The sequence below is a fragment of the Protopterus annectens genome, chromosome 7.part1 (assembly GCF_019279795.1).
Source record: "Protopterus annectens isolate FY-2018-M chromosome 7.part1, PAN1.0, whole genome shotgun sequence".
NCBI classification, from domain to species: Eukaryota; Metazoa; Chordata; order Ceratodontiformes; family Protopteridae; genus Protopterus; species Protopterus annectens.
In genome coordinates, this window is record NC_056740.1 from 11,685,285 (window position 1) to 11,708,406 (window position 23,122).

At 45.0% G+C, this 23,122-nt stretch overlaps 1 protein-coding gene across 1 annotated transcript in view; it reads right to left on the reverse strand.

Moving 5' to 3' along the window:
- EIF4E3 (eukaryotic translation initiation factor 4E family member 3) overlaps nucleotides 1-23,122 on the reverse strand; it is a 344,097-nt gene that overhangs the window by 167,747 nt on the left and 153,228 nt on the right. The window contains exon 2 of the mRNA XM_044078527.1: nucleotides 4,663-4,735. Within this exon, the coding sequence (XP_043934462.1) occupies nucleotides 4,663-4,735 (73 nt within the window). The remainder of the gene's footprint in view (nucleotides 1-4,662; nucleotides 4,736-23,122) is intronic.

Consider the following 23,122-nt stretch of genomic DNA (forward strand, 5'->3'; position numbering starts at 1 on the left):
TACTCAGTCCCACTTATAAGAAGTGGGTTGCCTCGAGACCTGAAGCACTGGGACTGAAAGCACAACTCCCCCTTTGCATCAAGGGAGGTCTGTCAGTATGTACCCAGGAGCCCTTTATGCAAACTCCAGGAAACCAGGGTTGGGAGTCTGAGCCTCACAAAAAGGAGAGAGAAGGCCACCTGCCAAACCAAGTAATAAGCTCTGTGGCTATAACTACATTCACATGGAGGTGGTGGTAACTCTCAGTAGGACTGCATCATCTGTTAGGAGACTAAATCTCTCCTCCAAGGTAGAAGCACACAAGGGGTCAGCTACTAATACTAGAGAGTTTTGTCCGTCTGATCAGGCTAATGCAGGGCAAAGGGATTCAAGTACAGAAAAAAAAGTTGCTCTCAATAAAGGATGACACTGCTACCAGCAACACCAAACACCACCATAACTAGTCAGCGGTCAATAAAGGTGCCATTTCACTTATTTGTCCACACATCTAGTAGTAGTCCCTGGTTTGAGGGGGGGGGGCTAAGATAGACATATGGTCTAATGGAACAATGAGGTTCCAATTGTCTGGCTAATGATTAGAGTGGCCTACTGAAAGAAGGCTCAGTAAAAGTTAAATCCAGATCATCCACAAAATAGTGACCAGAAGGAGGGTAAATAAGGCCCTGAGCTTAGACAGCTCCTCTGCTATGTGTGGTGATTCTCAAGGACCTAGGCTGCATGATGCTGATATGATTTCTTGGAAGGGGGTTCCTTTGAGAATGAGGAGATCCCCATCACAAGACTCTCCTGCAGTAAAAGCTAGTGCATCATCAACAACCTCCCTTCCAAGACCAACCACATGGAAGCAGAGAAGGGACCCCCCCCCCACACGCCTGCGGGACAAGGAAATTACCATCCAAGCTGATTCAGATGGACAGAGACATGAATGAGGACCAATGCAGGCCCCATTTCTCTCTCCAGGATGGGGTGGAGACATTGGAAAGACCTACAACAGAATCATCCGTGTTATCTATGCTTTAAGAGACCAATCTACTCAGGGAATGAGAATCTCATTTGGTAAGCAGTCTTCTTAGATCCCTGGACCGAGGGAGGACTGGATGGATTCTTCTCCCTTATACCCCGGGGCGGGGGGGGGACCCAAAAACCCTACATACAAAAGGAAAGCAGGCCCAGAGGGCTGTCACTCAATCACTATGCAAGGGATGCTTGCGAGACCAGAGGGAGAAGCCCCAATGACAAAGCACCCACAAGATTACAGAAGGAAGGAAGAACTTGACTATGTCAGAAGTGATAAGTCTTGCCTGAGAAGAGAAGGAGGAAATCTGGGATTGACTTGCCCTTCCTCTGGGGGAATCAGACTCCCGTATAGCTTAGTGGAAACAAAGGGGTAGGAAATCTCCCTCCTAGAAAGATAGTATACAGGAACCATAAGAGTGCTTTGTTCAGACATAGGCCATCAAAGAGGACATCCAGGAAAAAGTAAGAGTCTTAAGCTCTATCCCCACATCAGACAACCTAATCAAAGCCCACAGCCATCTAGCAAGTGTGCCCAAGTACATGCAACAGGCAGTAGCTCATGTGAAAACCAGCCATACTTGTAACAAGAAAAGTGAAACACTATCCCCAATTCAAGATCATGGGCTCAACTTTGCAAAAAAAAAAAAAAAAGCACTGAAACGTGGCTACATGAAAATGTGCAGTTGAGGGCCCTCAATCCCAGCGTGGGGAAAATTAACACAAAAAGCTATCCTCAATTCCACATTCCAGGAGAAAGCTACATCTGCTACATACGAATTCAATGATAAAGAACTACAATCCGGCTAGTTGAAAAAAAAAAAACACAGATGAAGGCCCTAAATCCCACAGTCGCTGAAGAGCAACCCTTCCTCAATCTAGTCCTCTCTAAAGTCACCCCCCGCCACCCAATCACCTGTCTGATGGTGTAAGTTTTCAGGGGAAGCACTGCTCCCAGGGAACTAAACAAAATCAGCTTCAGATCACATGGGAGGAGAATCTTTCCAGGTTGCTGTGATGGACGGATCCCACTCACAAGTCCCTGCCCCATGGACAGGACACACAATCCCCAAGCCATGGAGAGAACCCATAATCCCCAAGCCACAGAGAGGGCCCACAATCCCCAAGCCATAGAGAGGGCCCACAATCCCCAAGCCATAGAGAGGGCCCACAATCCCCAAACCACTGGCAGGACCCAAAATCCCCCCCAACCCTGGACAGGACTCGCAGAGTAGAGGTGCCTCCATTCTACCAAAAATCACAGTCTAAGAGGAGTACCTGAAAGACCAGAATTCCTACATTAACATGGCACCTTCTGCAAATGCATCCTAAAGAGTGTAAGGATTCAGTACGGTCAAAGGCACAATTCTTCCCCCTCACCCTCATGACACAGAAGGGATCCATTAGTTTCTTCCATTCCATCAAAGGTATGGTCACACTGGGACTCCAGTAAGCCTAATGTTAAGAGTTAGAGGTATATAGAGCATGGAGCAGACAAGGATATGCAGATTGTCAAGTGCCTGAAATGCCTGGACCAAACAGAGTACAGGGATCCAACTTAGGACCCTACACACAATACCCCACACCAGTGACCATCTCCTGTAGACGGTCAAATGAGCACCCATCCTCAGACATGGACCCTGAAGCAAGCTCATCCTGTGCCTCCTCACAAGCCAGGGCCAATCTTTAGTCTGGAGGTCCATGGAAAAGGCACTAGAAAAACAGCCCACAGTACTCCAATCTGTGACAGAACTACTTCAAGATCTACTCCATGTAGTCAAGATGGAGGTGTGTGTGTATATATATATATATATATATATATATATATATATATATATATATATATATATATATATGTATGTATATGTATGTATATGTATGTGTATGTATGTATGTATGTATGTATGATGTATGTATGGACTAAGAAAATAATATTGTGCGGTAATCTCCAGGGTGGGAGCCAGATATCATGCCTGCCCCAGGTCTCAAACTCACCCAATGAGCTGGGAAGAGGACCATTTCTGTCCATGGGCAGTCTGGAAATTACAGACACGCCTTCAGGAGAAGAGGGCCCCAAGCAGCCTACTTCCATATGCGACAGAAAAAAAAAAAAACAGTTTTCATCAAATAAACCAGAGAGAGCTACTTTTCATTGGGGGGGGCAAGAGTCAAGATCATAACAGAACTATGCAAGTGGCAAAAAAAGGCAAATAAATGTGTGTGGGGGGTGGGGTGGGGGAGGGGGCTGCATGCTTATGTTGTCAGCATGCCACACTGCAGTACACCTAGTGATGTAGGTAACACCACCACCGGCACAAGCAATATCAGCCAAGCATGGAGGAGAAGTGATTATCCACCTCAAGCAATGCCCCCAAAGCCAGATCCTCTCCTAAAAAATGTGAGGATAGTGACTAAACCTGGTTTAACCTCTAAAAATGGACAAGCAACTTACAGTGGTTAGAAACTCTATGTAGAGAAGTCCATGTAGCAACCTCACAGACATAACCCAATCCAAAGATTCACTTTTCTGTCATAACACTGGACAATCCAATTAGCCAGCCATTTGGAGGTCTATTTTATGAAGGAATGACCCCATTTCTCACTTCATGCGTGACAAACAGTTAAATCAGTCTCAAACTCTGATCTTTCAAATGCAACATGAAACAAACAATCCCCTTAGAAGACGGCACACCTGATATCATTAAGAAAGGGTGGTTTGTTTCCACCTATGTTATGTTAAGGGTCTGAAGCTCAGCCTACTTAAACCAGGAAACAAATACAGTCTTTTTCTTTAAATTCTTATGTTTTCAGCAGACGAAAACTATTTTTTTTTTCAATTCTTGTGTTTTTTTTTTCCTTAGGTTTTCAAAAGACGAAGTTAATTTTTTGCTTTTCTTTAATCTACTTCAATGAATATTAGCTCAACACTGAATATTTAGAAAGTTAGAAGTAGGAAAAAAAATAATTCTGGAACTTCCTATGCTCCACAAAGGTTTATAAATTTCTAACTCAAAGAAAATATCCTTCAACCAGAGTTAGCAAAATATTTACAAGTATCAGGATTGCACTTCTTAGACAAGATAAACATTTGGAATTAAATTCCTTATGGGTAAACTAACATGCACAAATACATTTGCTGATTTTTAGCTGGATACTAGGACCAAAAGCACACCAAACTCAAAGCATTATTACAAATGCCCCTTTGCACCTCCGACACCTCTACATTTCCAATAATGCAACACATCTGACTTTGCATCATAAAATGCGAAAGGGAAAATCCCAATATATACCAACAATCTGCCCTTCTAAGACGAAAGATAACTCTGGTGAAAGAGGGAACTATTTCATCTGTATGTTCAGTATGATCAAGTGCATGCAACACCCCCCCCTAAAAAAAAAATGGCCACATAACACTGCCTGCTGAAAAGACTAAGAGAAATTAATGCATCATAGTAGAGCTTACATTCTGGCCTCAGTATTGAAAAGGAAAGAAAGGGGAGTATCAGCAGAACAGCGACTGCAGGCAGAATGATTGTAGGCAAGTCAAGTCAAGACATCTCCGTCTGTCATTTCTTTCTGTACTGCTTTCCTATAGAAACGTAATAAAGGAAACTTTTGAATGGGAGTTTCCTTACAGAACAGCCATACCTGAACTGTCTGTACTGTGTAAATCTTCTTAAGGTTTGACTCGCACTCTGCAGCTGTAGTCCCAGGCACGGACCTGAAATGCAAGAAAAAAGCAAACTTAATTCAGTTTGCCCTCTGAACTTTCACAAATTTTAGACTCAAAGCATATAAAACACCAACTTTAAAGACCATATAAGCAAATTTGATCTGCCACACTACATCAAATTTGTACTGCACACAATAGGCAGTATATGGTAACCTATCAAAGCACTTAACTCACTACAGTGTAAGTATTATTTTTGACTCTCGTTATCAAAAGGGTAAAGAGCATGAGTTTCTACGCACATGGAGAGAAAAACAAAATAAAGAATTTATGTACTCACCATAACGTTCCATCTGTCTCGCCCATTTTCATTCCTCCTTAACCGGAGAGTCCCGGATTCGATCCTCTGATCAGACTCTGCCGCTTTCCAAAGTTTTAGGCTCTGAAGGTCGAGCTCCTCCCCTACCAATAATGCCTCACTCCCAGATTACCTCAGATCGAGTTTGCTGCTAACATATTGAAGACTATATACAAAATATACATATAATTAGGTAACTACTAGAAAGAGACAGAACAAGGCTCAGGAGCTCAAACATGAAAGTACAGTTTTGTACCTACCATAAATGTAGATGTCCGATAGGTATGCATCTGCAGTCCTAACATATGGGTTGTCCTGCCTCAGGCAGCCCTTCGGTTGGCCGGATTCCAAAGTCTGGGTCTGGCCTCGGCTGATGTCACACTTCACCCGACGTCATAGCTGCTGTTTATTGGGTATAAACGCATCAGCCGATGCCATTTTCCTCAGTGTTTCTTGCCCCAGATGCCAGGTGCCCTCTAGGAAGGCTAAATTTGGATAAATGCAAATAATTCCAAACAGTAGAGAGCAAACAATATAAGAATATATATATATATATATATATATATACATATATACAAACAAATACACCATAATAGATCCCCCCAGCTAGCTAAAAGAGGGGTAAATACCCTAGGAATACCACAGAGGGGAAGGAGGGTGGGTAATCCTGACTGCAGATGCATACCTATCGGACATCTACATTTATGGTAGGTACAAAACTGTACTATGTCCTTCAAGGATGCATCTGCAGTCCTAACATATGGGTAGAATACCATAGCCAAACTGGGGTAGGAGGCACTAAGATAAAGATGGTGTAGTTAAGATCCCTTGCAAAACAGCAGTTGCAAAACCTGCTCGGGATCTAGAATATAAGGGAAGATTATAATGCTTGGCAAATGTATGCACGGAGCTCCAAGTAGCAGCTTCTAAAATGTCTTTGGTAGCCACTCCTCGTAGGAAAGCTGTAGTGGTGGCTGTAGCTCTTGTGGAATGAGGTCTGATATTTTCAGGAGTTGTCTTTCCATGAAAAGAGTAGCAAAATTGAATGCAATTTCCTATCCATTTTGAGATTGTCTGTTTTGAAATTGCTTTTCCTTGCATTCCTGTTGCGTATGCTACCAGAAGCTGGTCAGTTTTTCTGCTGGTCTTAGTTCTGTCCAGATAGTAGCGTAACTGTCTGTGCACATCCAAGGTATGTAGCAGTCTTTCCCCCCTGTTCTGTGGGTTGGGGAAGAATGTAGGTAAATGAATCGCTTGGTTCAATGATACTCTGGAGACCACTTTTGGCATAAAGGTAGGGTTAGTTCTCAGAGAGACTCTGTCCTGATGGAAGATAAGGAAGGGTCGTACTGCCAATAATGCCTGTAACTCAGATACCCTTCTTGCTGAAGTGATTGCTAGCAGGAAAGCAGTTTTCCAAGACAAGAACTGTAATTCTGCTGTTGCTGCTGGTTCAAAAGGAGGAAGTGTTAACTTTTCCAGCACAAAGTTGAGATCCCATGTAGGTAAAGGTTGTTTCCTTGGAGGTTTTACATTTTTGATTCCTCTCAAGAACTGCCTGAGTAGAGGATGAGAGAAGACAGGAGGATCCATGTTGTATTCTGCTGAAATTGCTGATGCATGAATCTTAATGGAGGAGTAAGACAGGCCATTGTGGAACAGTTCTGCTAAATATTCCAGGATGTGTGCTATGTTTGCCAATGAGACATTTTCTCCTTTTGCTGCACTCCAAATGAGGTATCTTTTCCACTTGGCTGAATAAGTCTTCCTTGTGGAAGGTCTGCGTGCCTCCAGGATGATGTCCTTAACCCTCTGGGATAAACCTGGGTTATTTTGTTTTATGCAATATTCCAAGCAGCTAGCTGCAGTGTTTGCAAGTTTGGATGTAGGATCTTGTAGTTGTCCTGTGTTAGAAGTAAGGGACATAGAGGTAGAGGCCATGCGTGTGTCCGAGACATGCTTCTCAGTAGCGGGTACCAATGTTGCCTCGGCCAGTCTGGAGCTATCAGGATTACCCTTGGCTGATCCTCTCTGATCTTCAGTAGAACTTTGTACATCAAGGGAAGAGGTGGAAATGCATATGCTGTCAGGTTTTTCCAGCTGAAGGAAAGGGAGTCCACCCTCCAAGCAAGTGGGTGGTATGCTCTTTGTGCAGAATTTCTTCAATTGGTGGTTGTGTGGGGAGGCGAAGAGGTCCATCTCTGGTAGTCCCCATTTCTTTGTTATGGCTTTGAAGATATCTGGATGCAGCATCCATTCGTGAGCATCCGTGGTAGTTCTGCTTAAGGTGTCTGCTAGAGAATTTTCTTTTCCTGGTACAAATCTGGCCTGAAGTTGAATGTTGAGATTCAGGGCCACATTCCACAGGTCCATTGCCATCCGGCATAGAGGATATGAATGTGTACCTCCCTGTTTGTTGATGTACCAAATGACTGTGGTATTGTCGGTCCTTATCAGCAGATGACCCTGTTGAAGGAGTGGTCTGAATGCCTGGATCGCATGTTTCACTGCCAGCATCTCCTTTAGATTTATGTGTAGATTCAGCTGGTCTTGGGTCCATAGGCCTTGAATACACTTGTCCACCATGTGTGCCCCCATCCTAGGTCTGAGGCGTCCGTGGTGATGGTCTGGCTTGGATGAGGTTTGTGGAAAGGCAAGCCTCTGTTTCACTGACAGGCCTGAGCCCACCACAGGAATTCTTGCTTCAGGCATGGAATTATTGGAATCTGGGCTTCTAGACTGTGCTTGTGTTGAGACCATACATTCCTTAGGTACCATTGTAGCTTTCTCATATGCAGCCTGGCATGTGGAACCAATATTATGCATGATGCCATGTAGCCCAGGGCTTGCAGGACTTTCCTTGCAGTAAGCCGAGTTTGTGTTGTTAATGTCATGAAGTAGGCTGGTAGTTGCTTTTGTTTTTCTTCTGTGAGAAAAGCCATCTGAGTTGATGTATCCAGTTCTGCACCCAAGAATGTTATCCTTTGGGATGGTACTAGTCTTGACTTTTGCATGTTGACTGTGTATCCCAAGGCTTGCAACAGTTGTATGACATTTTCCAAATCTTTTGTTAATTTTGCCTTGTTGTCCGCTTGTATTAGGCAGTCGTCCAGGTATGGGTAAATTTGAATTCCCTGAAGCCTGCAATGAGCAATTACTGATGCCAGGCATTTCGTGAATACTCTGGGCGCAGTAGATCAGCCAAAAGGCAATGCTGAGAATTGATAATGCTCTGATCCTGCAAGAAATCTGAGGTGTCTTCTGCAATCTGGTCGTATAGGGACGTGCAGGTATGCCTCCTTGAGATCTAGAGTCACCAGCCAAGACTCCTTGCCCAGCATGGGAAGAAGCTGCTGGAGGGTCAGCATTTTGAATTTTGGAACAATGAGGTATGTGTTCAGTGCGGACAAGTCTAGAATAGGTCTCCATTGATTTTCTTTTCTTGGTACAAGGAAAAGCCTGGAGTAAAATCCTTGGCCTTGTTCCATAGGTGGTACCTCTTCTATAGCTCTCATCCTTAGTAAGTTGTTGACTTGTCTTAGAGCGTCTGTTTTTTGGCTTGGTGGTAGGTTTGGCATTCCTCTCTTTTTTGGTAGAGTGTGGAAGTGAAACCTGTAGCCCTTGTCTATTGTTTGTAAAGTCCATTTGTCTCCTGTAATGTAATGCCAGTTGTCGGAGAATAAGGCTAGCTTTCCGCCCAAGGGTGCTTCCAGTTGTTCCCTGGTAGGCGGAACTAGAGCCAAGTCATTGTGTCTGCCCTGTGGAACTGGTTGTAGTTGAATCTGTGGCAGAATTTCTCTGGTTGGTAGGTTGCCACTGACGTCCCCTGTAGGCACCCCTAGATTGACCTCTGCCTCTGGGGCGTCTATTTCTGCCTCTCTGCGCTCTGGAGTTGTCTGGAAAGGACCAATTCTTCGAAGGCCAATTTCGGCTAAACCTCGGAGGTTGGACCTGTAAGAAATCCTTGACTGTTTGGACAGATTTTGCTTTTTCTTCCACCTTCTTTAGAACCTCCTGTGCAGGGGAACCAAACAAACTTTGTTTCTCCATGGGAGCATCTAGGAGTTTTGACTTAACATGGTCTGGTAAGGATTGCTCTTTTAACCAGGCATGCCTTCGAATCACTGTTCCAGTCATAGCTGATCTAAAGGAAGCCTCCAGTGCATCATAGCCACATTTTAAGAAATGGTTACTGACCTGCTGAGAGTTATGTACCAAATCCTGAAGGGACTTGCGATCTAAAGGTTCAGGAGAAGACAGTTTTTTGTTTATCTGGCCTAAAAAATTCCTGGTACTGAATCATGTGAAATTGACAGTTCAAGGCCCTGGCGAAAGAGTAGCAGAAGTATAAACCTTTTACCCCATCTCTCTAATGCTCTAGATTCCCTTTCAGAGGGAAGAGGGTTTTTGGCAGAGGCAGCTGCCACACCTTTAGGGCCCTGTGAAATGGTTTCAGGGTCTGCAACAGGAGCCTTATACAAATGGTAATGTGTGTCCGGGACCCTGTAATATCTGTCTGGCTTGGCAGGGGCCGGAGGAAGAGAATCAGGGGCAGTACAGGCATCATTATATACATCATCAACAACTGTTAGTACTGGCGGAATGGCTAAAGGCCTATGCTGTGGTAAGTGTAAAAAGGTCCTAAGCCTTTTCCTTGAATCTGAAAAATCCTGGCCCTGCCATTGGAAGTGTTCCCTCATAGCATGCAAAGTTTCCCCAAAGGAAAATTCTTCAGGAGGAGAAGCAGAAGGAATTGAGTCTTCTGCATCAGAATCCTCATAAGGAGAATATGGGCTTTCGTGAGGGTCTGAAATGTCTGAGTCATCCGAGGAATAATCTGTAGAGACAGGTTCTGGGGGTTCAGTCCTAGGCCTCTTGTCTGGAGGGGGCTGAGAGGCCCTGTCTGGGTGAGGTTGGGATCCCCTGATCAAAGAAATGAGATCCTCAGCCAGGCTGAGCATTTGGGAACTAGAGGTAGGCCTATGTGAAGGAGTTTTAGCAGGTAAGGCCTTAGAAGATTTAGCTGCTTTAGCCCTGGCAAAAGCCTTGATAGACATAGAAGCAGGGGGTCTAGCAGCCCCACGTGCAGGGTAGATATGTCTAAAGGAATAGTGTCTGACAAATCCTGGGTGCCTGCTTCTGTAGCAGTAAATTCAGTAGCAGATTCAGCCATGCTCTGTGAGGCCTCTGCTATCGGAGGCATACTTCGAGAAGGAAGAACGGGGGCTCGGTTTCAGCGAAACCGAGACACTCATGGTTGGCCTAACCGTGGTTTCAGCCGAAACCGCGGGCCGCGAGTGTCGGTCCTTTTCCTTGCGCTTTTTAGCTAATTGAGTAGTCGGAGTCTCCGACGGCATTTTGTATGCAAAAGCGGGACCAAAAAACTCCTCTGCAAACTCCGACCGACGTCTAAGTGTCCGTCAGTTGAAGGAAGCACAGGCTAGACAAGCTGATACGTCGTGGTCTGGGCCTAAGCAAGGAAGGCAGTAAAAGTAGAAATCCTTATGAGGTATTTGTTTCCCACAAGTTAAACAATTATTTACTTTGTCTGACATCGGCTGAGGCAAGAAAGAGTCCCCAACGGGGTACTTTGCTTTTTAGAAGTCTTCGGTAGTAGAAATCTCTGGATCTGACCGACCGGCACTTGCGAACAGCTTCTGCTTCGGGCACCGCGCGGCAAGAAAGACTGAGGAAAATGGCGTCGGCTGATGGGTTTATACCCAATAAACAGCAGCTATGACGTCGGGTGAAGTGCGACATCAGCCGAGGCCAGACCCAGACTTTGGAATCCGGCCGACCGAAGGGCTGCCTGAGGCAGGACAACCCATATGTTAGGACTGCAGATGCATCCTTGAAGGACATCTTTGGTTCCTATAAGCATATCTGTCAGGTCTTTCACAGCCATAGGCAGGGGGAAATGACGGTGAGAAGGTTGAGGAAGAATGAAAATGGACAACACAGATGGAAAGTTATGGTGAGTACATAACTTCTTTATCCAAGGTTGTCATTTTCATTCATTCTTCAACCTGTGGGACAGAGTCCCTAGCTACAGTAACCTGGGGCGGCCCTCATGGAAGGATATTCTGGAACACTGCAGAACCAAAGGCAGCTCTATTTCTGGAGGTAATACCTAGCTTATAATATGAAATAAAAGTATGAGAGTTTGACCACGAAGCTGCTGCACAAATATCATCAATCAAGGCCCTAAACAAAAAAACTTGGGATGTTGACATGGATTTGGTAGAGTGGGCTTCGACTTGTGTGGGCAAAGATATACCTTGAAATGCATAAATAAAAGAGATGCAATCTCTTAACCATTTAGCTAATGTGGTCATAGAAACTGGTTTTCCTTTTCTGATATTGGTAAAGGATGCAATCAATTGATCAGACTTTCTGAATGATTTTGTCCTGTCCAGATAAAAATGCAGATGTCTATGAACATGGACTAGTTAATATTGTTCACTGTAGCAACTTTGGGTAAAAAGGAAGGGTTGGTACATAAAGTGACTGTCTATGTTAAATCAAATAAGGAGGTTTGGAAAAAAAAGGGCTTGTAACTCAGAAACCCTTCTTGTAGATGTGATACCCACCAAAACAGTTTTCCATGAAAGGAATTTCAAATCTACTTTGGCCAAATATTAAAAAGGAGGATGAACTAGTGCCTGAAGAACTGTAGTCAGATCCCACAGAGGGGTGGTACCCTTGACAGGAGGGCAAAGCAAGAAAATACCTCTAAGAAAGGCTTTGCACAATTTTGAAGATGCTAGTGATGAAAAATTCTCAGATATGATGATCTGAAATGGCCACTGGATGCAGTTTTACAGTGGAGTAAGCTGCTCCATTTTGGAAGATATCAGCAAGGAAGTCTAGGGCTGCAAACATTTAGCAGTACAGTGAGCCAACTGCTTCTGTTGAGTACATATGAATAATCTTTAATATTTACTCTTATAAAAATTTCCCAGTGGAAGGTCTGTGGAATGAAAATCAAAAATATTTGGACAGTGGAAGAAAACCTGGAATGTCTAGCCATCATTGGAACTGGAGAAACCATGCGGTTAGTTTTAGACCAGTTCCAATGTCCATATAGGGCAGACGAGATGAGACCACAAGAAGTTGAACCAGACTTGTCGAGACCAGAAAGCAGCAATGAGGATTACTCTGCTCTTCAACCTATGTCCATTCTGAAGAAATCTGGGAATTAGTGGTAGACGTGGGAATGCATAAAGTAGACCGGAGGCCAAGTATGAACTAGAGCATCTCTTGGGGACTATCCTGGAGAAGGGATCAGGGCAAAGAACCTGCTGCATTTGTTGTTGTGAGGAGATGCAAAGAGATCGGCAGCAGGGTTGACCCCATTTGTGAAATATCATGTTTGCCACTGACTGCTTGAGACCACTCGTGAGACATCAGCAAGACTCTGCTCAGCCTGTCCGCTAAGATGTTGCACTCCCCCGAAATGTGCGTTGCAATTAGAAAGCGGTTGTCACACTCACCGCTTCCTGACACAGGGGGTAACACCTGGTTCCTCCTTGCTTGTTGACGTACCACACAACTGACATACTGTCTGTTTGTATCACAACAGTCCCTAGAGGAAGAAAGCTGTGCAGGGCTTGCAATGCTTGAAGGACCTCTCTCAAGCTAGGACACTGATATGCAGACTGGTTTCCTGTGATATCCATATGCTTTGGACAGTCTGTCCCAGGAAATACCCCCCCCCCCCCAGCTGGGAGGCATCCGTAGTCAACGTGGTTTGGAGGGGGGGGGGGCAAAGGGACATCCTTGATCGATATCTGATGAAGGAAACCACCATAGAAGCAAGTCTTTGCACACACTTTAAAGTTTGATCGGATACCTTAGAGGATGCTGGTGCAAGGACCACTGGACTGTTAATGTCCATTACAGAATTTATTTATCTCTCATGTGTAGTCTTGCTGTAGGTAACAGGGTAATTGTGCCAGCTACAGACCCCCAATGCTCCGAGTACCAAATTCACTGGCGGAGTCGGTACTGATAGAATCTGTCTGATATGTGGTCTTAGAGTGGAAATTCTGTCTGGAGGGAGGAAGGCCAGGGTTTTGGACATGTCCAGATGCACTCCTATGAAGTCTTATTACTTGGACAGGGCCCAATTGTGATTTCTGCATGTTAAGGGGCTAGGTGTAATGCCTAAGGTAGGGGCTAGGTGTAACAAACAGTTCCTGACTTGGGGCTAGGTATTAACAAATAGTTCCTGACTTAGGTAAAGTAGATGCCTGGTTGGAGCGGTGAGGAGCCAATCATTCAGGTAAGGAAACACTTTGAATCCCTGCTGTCTCAACTGAGCTGCAACTACTGTCAGAAATTTGGTGTATACCCTGGGGGCTGTGGTAAGACTAAAACGGAGGAATCGGAATTGGTACTGATCGGCTCCCAGCCCTGAAGCAGAGATGTCTTCTGGAGTATCTGTTCATTTTGATAGGATAGCATGTGCCCCTCAGGTCTATGGAGCACATCCAGTCACCCATTTGCAATAGAGGTAGAATGGAGTTTTTTACGGACTTTCAGGGATGTCAGATCCAATATTGACCTCCGATCCCCCATCTGTTTTGGTCCTAAAAAGAATCTTGAGTAAATCCCTGATCTGATTTGATCTGGGGGACTTTTTGGAGGATTCTTCTGTCTTGGAGGATTCTTCTGTCTAGCAGCTTTGCAATCTCCAAAGCTGCCAATCCCCTCCAATTGGGTGAAACATCAGGGAAGATCAGTTTGGTTTGGGATGTTTTAAAAAGGGATTGGAATAGCCTCTAGATATGATAATTTGCATCCACAGATAGCTTGTGATGGCTATCCAGGCTTCTGGGTACAAAGAAAAGTATCACCAGACTGCCTCCAGAGAAGGACAGTTGGGCAACCTTTCAAAAAGCACTGAAAGGGTCTGTGAGAGAATTAACAGACCCTTGATTTTGCAGCCCCCCCCCCTACAGTGTGGGTGACATCCGCCATTACTGTTTTCCCCTCTGCCCATGGGGAAAAGTCTCCCTGGGATTCCTGAAAAGGACCTTGAGACTTCTTGAACCACAATTTACCACCACGCTGACTCCTGGAGAAGGAAGGATCTTTGTGGGGTAAGAAAACTAGATTCCGATGGCAGACCAGGTCTTTCCACCTTTCTTGCTACGGGAGTGTGCCTTGTCAGTAGGCCCAAGCAATGCCAATTCATCAAAAGGTGCACTGATTAAAGATGCCCTGAAATGTTTAGTGAAGTCACACAGCCGCATCAGGGCATGATGCCTAATGGCAGTGCCTGAAATGACACACCTTGAGGTGCCCTCTGCAGGGTCTAGGACATTTGACTGAAAGCACATTTCGTAGAAACTCAGATGACTGCGCAAATCACTGAAAGTTCACTTCAGTGAAAATTCAATTCACTGAAACTCATTTTGTAGAAAGTTATATATGGCCTCTTCCCCACTGTAGTGAGACCCTGGAGTTAGTATATATAGTAAGGGGGATGTGAGGGGCGCAGCATGTATATTTTGAACTATACACATGGATACTTACAATTCCAATAAAATTACTCTTGGGGGCTACGCCCCCACACCCAACATGGGGGGCTGTGCCCCCCTTACTATATATACCAACTCGGGGGTTGCACTACAATGGGGGAAAAGCAAATATATAGATTTCAACAAAATGGGTTTCAGTGAAGTGAGCTTTCAGTGATTTGTGCACAGTCATCAGAGTTTCTACGAAATGTGCTTTCAGTCAAATGTCCTAGACCCCCTCTGTAGTGTGGGAAATTAACCTCATGGACACATTGGAAACAGATTGTGGAGTGACTATTATGGCGAAAAATACCTTCTATTTCTCATCAGACATGGACTCAGGGGCAGAACTACAGAGTTATTTGATTAAATCCCTCTGTAACCTAGTACAATGAGAAAGACAAATTTAGTGCTCATAGGGTGAAGGGGGCTGAAGCATAAACCGTCTTGCCACATCTGTCCATAACCTTAGACTCCCTGTTTTGGGGATGGACAGTGGAGCTTTCCTGAGCTAGCTCCTTTTTGTTCGCTACCACAACAACCATGGCATCTACTGGGATCCCTTTGTTCCTATGTATTCGATCTGCTGGGGCACTAAGAATCCTAGCCACATTTGGTGATAGGTTCTAAAGTGTCCGGCTCCTTCTACGCCCTGGTTGATACTAAACTGATGAGTGCATCAGCAGGGGGAAAGTACAGTTTTGTACCTACCATAAATGTAGATGTTCGAGTGCTAATACAGCTGCAGTCATAACAGATGGGTTCTCCTGCCGTCAGGCGGGTCCTCAGTCGGCCGAATTCCAAAGTCTAGGTCTGGCGTCGGTTGTCGTCGCTTCTTCCCTGACGTCAGTGCGACAGGGGTATAAAGGAACCAGCCAACACCATTTTCTTCAGTTTTTCTTGCCCCAGATGGATGTCAGGTGGCCCCAGAAGGAAGGCAATACATAAATTTGTGTGATAATGCAGTGCAATATAATCAAAATACAGTAGTTGCAAGCAAATGCATCATAAATGAAAACCCCAATCAGGTTGTATGAGGATGTGTTAGCCTATAGGCCTGTCCCAAAAGGGGAAGGAGGTAGGGAAAAGTACAGTTTTGTACCTACCATAAATGTAGATGTCCGATAGATATGCAACTGCAGTCATAACATATGGGTTTGTCCTGCCTCAGGCAGCCCTCGGTCGGCCGGATTCCAAAGTCTGGGTCCGACGTCGGCTGATGTCGCATTTCTCTCCGACGTCAGAGCGGCTGGAGTACATAAGCATCAGCCGACTCCATTTTCTTCAGTGTTTCTTGCCCCAGATGCCAGGTGCCCTCCAAGGAAGGCTGTAATCAAATTGGAAGACAAAAACAGGATTCCAGACAAATAAGTAAGCAATAAACAGATACACCATAACAGATATCCCCAGCTAAGAGAAAAGTACAGTTTTGTACCTACCATAAATGTAGATGTCCGAGAGGTATGCATCTGCAGTCCTAACAAATGGGTTGTCCTGCCTCAGGCAGCCCTTCGGTCGGCCGGATTCCAAAGTCTGGGTCTGGCCTCGGCTGATGTCACACTTCACCCGACGTCATAGCTGCAGTTCTGCGGGTATAAAGGCATCATCCGACGCCATTTTCCTCAGTGTTTCTTGCCCCAGATGCCAGGAGCCTTCTAGGAAGGCTAAATTTGGATAAATGCAAATGTTTCCAAACAACAGAGAGCAAATAGAAATAAACATGTATATACATATATACAAACAAATACACCATAATAGATTCCCCCAGCTAGCTACAAGATGGGCAAATACCCTAGGAGTACCACAGAGGGGAAGGAGGGAGGGTAATCCTGACTGCAGATGCATACCTCTCGGACATCTACATTTATGGTAGGTACAAAACTGTACTATGTCCTTCAAGGATGCATCTGCAGTCCTAACAAATGGGTAGAATACCATAGCCAAACTGGGGGAGGAGGTACTAATAAGATTATGGTGTAGTTAAGATCCCTTGCAAAACAGCAGTGGCAAAACCTGCTCGGGATCTGGAGTATAAGGGTAGATTATAATGCTTGGCAAATGTATGCACGGAGCTCCAGGTAGCAGCCTCTAAAATGTCTTTGGTAGCCACTCCTCGTAAAAAAGCTGTAGTAGTGGCTGTAGCCCTTGTGGAGTGAGGTCTGATGTTTTCTGGAATTGTCTTTCCATGATCTAATGAAATTTCCTATCCACTTAGAGATTGTCTGTTTTGAAATTGCTTTTCCTTCCATTCCTGTTGCATATGCTACCAGAAGCTGGTCAGTTTTTCTATTGTTCTTGGTTCTGTCCAGGTAGTAGCGCAATTGCCTATGCACATCCAAGGTATGTAATAGTCTTTCTCCCCCGTTCTGTGGGTTGGGGAAGAATGTAGGTAGGTGGATTGCTTGGTTTAAAGATACCCTGGAGACTACCTTTGGCATAAAAGTAGGATTAGTTCTCATGGACACTCTATCCTGATGGAAGATAAGGAAGGGCTGTACTGCCATTAATGCCTGTAATTCAGAAACCCTTCTTGCTGAAGTGATTGCAAGCAGGAAAGCAGTTTTCCATGATAAGTACTGTAATTCTGCTGTTGCTGCTGGTTCAAAAGCGGGGAGTGTCAACTTTTCTAGCACAAAGTTCAAGTCCCATGTAGGCAATGGTGGCTTCCTTCGTGGCTTTACATTTTTAATTCCTCTCAGAAACTGCCTGAGTAGAGGATGAGAGAAGACTGGAGGATCCATGTTGTATTCTGCTGAAATAGCTGACGCATGAATCTTAATGGAAGAGTAGGACAGGCCATTGTGGAAAAGCTCTGCTAAGTATTCCAGGATGTTAGCTATGTTTACCAGTGATACATTTTCTCCTTTTGCTGCACTCCAAATGAGATATCTTTTCCATTTTGCTGAATAAGTTTTCCTTGTTGAGGGTCTGCGAGCCTCCAAGATAATGTCTTTAACCCTTTGAGATAAATCTGGGTTATTTTGTCTTATGCAATGTTCCAAGCAGCTAGCTGCAGTGTTTTCAAGTTTGGATGCAGGGTTTTGAAGTTGTTCTGTGTTAGCAGTAAAGGAACTAGGGGTAGAGGCCAAGTGTGTTCGCGAGACATACTCCTCAGTAATGGGTACCAATGCTGCCTTGGCCAGTCTGGAGCTATCAGGATGATCCTTGGGTGGTCTTCTTTGATCTTCAATAGCACCTTGTGCATCAAAGGAAGAGGTGGGAATGCATATGCTGTCAGATTTTCCCAACTGAAAGATAGGGAGTCCACCTTCCAAGCAAGTGGGTGGTATGTCCTTGTGCAGAATTTCTTCAATTGGTGGTTGTGTGGGGATGCGAATAAGTCTATTTCTGGTAGTCCCCATTTCCTTGTAATGGATTTGAAGATGTCTGGATGCAGCATCCATTCGTGGGCATCCGTGGTAGTTCTGCTTAAGATGTCTGCTAGTATATTTTCTTTTCCTGGCACAAATATTGCCTGGAGCTGAATGTTGAGGCTCAGGGCCACATTCCAGAGGTCCATTGCCATCCGGCATAGAGGATATGAATGTGTGCCTCCCTGTTTGTTGATATACCACATAACTGTGGTGTTGTCCGTCCTTATCAGTAATTGACCCTGTTGAAGAAATGGTCTGAATGCCTGAATTGCCAGTTTTACTGCCAGCATCTCTTTTTGATTTATGTGTAGGTTCAGCTGGTCTTGAGTCCATAAGCCTTGTATGCACTTGTCCAGCATGTGTGCCCCCCAACCGAGGTCTGAGGCGTCCGTGGTGATAGTCTGGCTTGGTTGAGGGCTGTGGAAGGGCAGTCCTTTGTTCAATTGGCAGGCCTGAGCCCAACATCAGAATTCTTGCTTCAGGCATGGAATTATTGGAATTTGGGTTTCTAGGCTGTGCTTGTGCTGACACCATAAATTCCTTAGGTACCATTGCAACTTCCTCATATGTAGTCTGGCATGTGGAATCAATATTATGCAGGATGCCATGTAACCCAGGGCTTGCAGGACTTTTCTTGCTGTAAGCTGGTTCTGCGTTGTTAATGCCATGAAATAGAGTGGAAGGTGCTTCTGTTTTTCTGCTGTGAGGGATGCCATTTGATTTGATGTGTCCAGTTCTGCACCCAAGAAAGTTATCCTTTGGGATGGTATCAGCCTTGACTTTTTTATATTGACTGTGTATCCCAGGGCTTGCAGTACATGAATGACCTTTTTCAAATCTTTTGTTAATTTGTTTTTGTTGTCCGCTTGTAACAGGCAGTCGTCCAGGTAAGGGTAAATTTGAATTCCCTGAAGCCTGCAATGAGCAATTACTGATGCCAGGCATTTCGGGAATACTCTGGGCGCAGTAGATAAGCCAAAAGGCAATGCTGAGAATTGATAATGCTCTGATGCTGCAAGAAATCTGAGGTATCTTCTGCAATTTGGTCGTATGGGGACGTGCAGGTATGCCTCCTTGAGATCTAGAGTTACCAGCCAAGACTCCTTGCCCAACATGGGAAGAAGCTGCTGTAGGGTCAGCATCTTGAATTTTGGAACAATGAGATATGTGTTCAGAACGGACAGGTCGAGAATAGGTCTCCACTGGTTTTCCTTTCTTGGCACCAGGAAAAGTCTGGAGTAAAATTCTTGCCCTTGTTCCATAGACGGTACCTTTTCTATAGCTCTCATCCTTATTAAGTGGTCTATTTGTTCTAGAGCGTTTGTCTTTTGATTTGGAGGTAGGTTTGGCATTCCTCTCTTCCTTGGTAGAGTATGGAAGTGAAACCTGTAACCTTTGTCTATTGTCTGTAAAATCCATTTGTCTCCTGTAATGTAATGCCAGTTTACTGAAAATAAGGCTAGCTTTCCGCCTAAGGGTACTTCTAGTTGTTCCCTGGTAGGCGGTTTCAGAGCCAAGTCACTGTGATTGTCCTGTGGAAGTGGTAGTGGCTGGATCTGTGGCAGTACTTCGCTGGTTGTTAGGCTGCCACTGACGTCCCCTGTAGGCACCTCTGGATTGACCTCTGCCTCTTGGGCGCCTATTCCTGCCTCTCTGTGCTCTGGTGGTGTCTGGAAAGGACCAATTCTTGGAAGGCCAGTTCCTACTAAACCTCGGAGGCTGGACCTGTAAGAAATCCTTGACTGTCTGGACAGATTTTGCTTTCTCTTACACCTTCTTCAGCACTTGCTGTGCAGGGGAGCCAAACAAATTGTGTTTATCCATGGGAGCATCTAGGAGCTTTGATTTTACATGGTCTGGTAAGGACTGCTCTTTTAACCATGCATGTCTTCTGATCACTGTACCAGTCATAGCTGATCTAAAGGAAGCCTCCAGTGCATCATAGCCGCATTTTAAGGAATGATTACTGACCTGTTGAATGTTATGTACCATTTCCTGAAGAGACTTTCGATCTAAAGGTTCAGGCGAGGACAGTTTTTTAGTTAACTGATCTAACATAAACTCCTGATACTGAATCATGTGGAATTGACAGTTTAAGGCCCTAGCCGAAAGAGTAGCAGAAGTATAAACTTTTTTACCCCATCTCTCTAAGGCCCTAGATTCCCTTTCAGAGGGGAAGGGTTTTTTGGCAGAGGTAGCTGCTACGGCCTTGGGGCCCTGTGAAATAGTTTCAGGATCTACAAAAGGAGCCTTATACAAGTGATAATGCGTGTCCGGAACCCTGTAGTATCTGTCGGGCTTAGCAGGGGCCGGAGGAAGTGAATCAGGAGCATTACAAGCATCATTAAATGCATCATCCACAACTGTAAGTACTGGAGGAATGGCTAAAGGCCTATGCTGTGGCAAATGCAAAAAGGTCCTAAGCCTTTTCCTAGAGTCTGAAAAATCCTGGCCCTGCCATTGAAATTGTTCCCTCATAGCATGAAAGGTTTCCCAAAAAGAAAATTCCTCAGTTGGAGAAGCAGAAGGAATGGAGTTTTCTGCATCAGAGTCCTCATATGGAGAATAAGGGCCTTCTGGAGGGTTTGTATTTTCTGAATCATCAGAGGAGTAATCTGTAGAAACTGGGTCAGGGGGCTCTGCTCTAGGCCTCTTCTCTGGAGGGGGGTGAGAGGCCCTGTCAGGGTGAGGCTGTGATCCCCTGATCAAAGAAATGAGATCCTCTGCTAGACTAAGCATTTGAGTACTAGAACTAGGCCTGTGAGAGGGAGTTTTAGCAGGCACAGCCTTTGAAGATTTTGCTGCTTTAGCCCTGGCAAAAGCCTTAATTGACATGGATGCAGGGGGCCTAGCAGCTCCATGTGCAGGAGTAGATATATCTAAGGGGATAGTATCTGATAAATCCTGAGAAACTGTAAGAGCAGGTGGAATTTCCGTAGCAGATTCAGCCATGCTGGATGAGGCCTCGGTGGTAGGAGGCATGCTTTCGGCCGAAGGAAGAACCGCGGACTCTGTTTCAGCCGAAACCGAGACACTCGCGGTTGACTCTGTTTCAGCCGAAACCGCGAGTGTCGGTCCTTTTCCTTACGCTTTTTAGCTAAATGTGAAGTCTGAGTCTCCGACGGCATGTTATAAGCAAAAGCGGAGCCGAAAAACTCTCTGCAAACTCCGACCGACGTCTAAGAGTCCGTCGGTTGAAGGAAGCACAGGCTAGACAAGCTGCTACGTCGTGGTCTGGGCCTAAACAAGGTAGGCAGTAAGAGTGGAAATCTTTATGGGGTATTTGTTTCCCACAAGTTAAACAGTTATTCACTTTTTCTGACATCGGCTGAGGCAAGAAAGAGTCCCCAACAGGGTACTTAGCTTTTTAGAAGTCTTCGGTAGTAGTAATCTCTGGTTCTGACCAACCGGCACTTGCGAACAGCTTCTGCTTCGGGTGCCACGCAGCAAGAAAGACTGGGGAAAATGGCGTCAGCTGATGCCTTTATACCCGCAGAACTGCAGCTATGACGTCGGGTGAAGTGCGACATCAGCCGAGGCCAGACCCAGACTTTGGAATCCGGCCGACCGAAGGGCTGCCTGAGGCAGGACAACCCATTTGTTAGGACTGCAGATGCATCCTTGAAGGACATCAGGGATAGGAGTGGACCCAAGGCATAGAGGGGTATGGAGGGAGGGAAAATCCGACTGCAGTTGCATATCTATCGGACATCTACATTTATGGTAGGTACAAAACTGTACTATGTCCTTCAAGAATGCAACTGCAGTCATAACATATGGGTAGAATACCATAGCTTAGCTGGGGGAGGAGGAGTGCTCTAGGAAAGAGATGGTGTGGCAATCAAACCCTGCAGGACTGCCGAGGCAAAGCCTGCTCTGGATCTGGAGTATAGAGGGAGATTGTAGTGTTTGGAGAATGTATGCACGGAGCTCCATGTAGCAGCTTCTAGAATGTCCTTTGTAGGCACCCCTCTTAAGAATGCTGTAGAGGTGGCTGTAGCTCTGGTGGAGTGTGGTCTGACATTGGCTGGAACAATCTTCCCATGAAAGGAATAACAAAATCTGATGCAATGTCCAATCCATTTTGAAATAGTCTGTTTTGAAATTGCTTTTCCTTGTCCTGCAGGGGCGTAAGCTACAAAAAGTTGATCAGACTTCCTACTGGTCTTGGTTCTGTCCAGGTAGTAGCGAAGTTGTCTGTGAATGTCCAAGGTATGTAACAGTCTTTGCCCTTTGTTGTTCTCAGGATTGGGGAAGAAAGCAGGCAGATGAATAGCTTGATTTAAAGAAACCCTAGATACCACCTTTGGCATAAAAGTAGGGTTGGTTCTTAAGGAGACCCTGTCTCTGTGAAAGATTATGAACGGTGGTATTGCCATTAGGGCCTGTAGTTCCGAAACCCTTCTTGCTGAGGTAATTGCCAACAGGAAAGCTGTCTTCCATGAGAGAAATTGTAAGTCGATTGAAGCTGCTGGCTCAAACGGAGGTAGAATCAGTTTTTCTAGGACAAAGTTGAGGTCCCAAGCTGGCACTGGAGACTTTCTTGGTGGTTTAATGTTCTTGATTCCCCTGAGGAATTGCCTTAGCAAAGGATGTGAAAACACAGGCGGATCAGTGTTATAATCTAGCTGAAATAGCTGAAGCATGTATCTTTATGGAAGAATATGAGAGTCCATTCTTTAGCATATCTGCCAAATATTCCAGGATGAGTGGGATGTTCAATAATGATGCATCATGTCCCTTGCTGGTATTCCAAATGCTGAATCTCTTCCATTTTGCTAAGTAAACCTTTCTGGTGGATGGTCTTCGAGCTTCTGTTAATATCCGCTGAACTTCCTTGGAGAGAGACAGATTGAGGTTATTCATGGGATCTCCCAGGCTGTTAGCTGCAGTGTCTGAAGGTTTGGATGCACTGTTTTTAAGTTGTGTTGAGTCAAAAGTAGGGGCCATTGGGGAAGGGCCCACTTCTTCTTGTGACATATGCTCCGTAGTAGTGGGTACCAGTGTTGTCTTGGCCAGTCTGGAGCTATTAGGATCCCCTTGGGTCTCTCTGCTTTGATCTTTAGTAATACTGTGGTCATCAGTGGCAGAGGTGGGAATGCAGAGATTTTTAGGAAGTTCCAGTTGAAGGAAAGAGCATCTATTTTCCAAGCTTGTGGATGGTATGTCCTTGAACAGAATT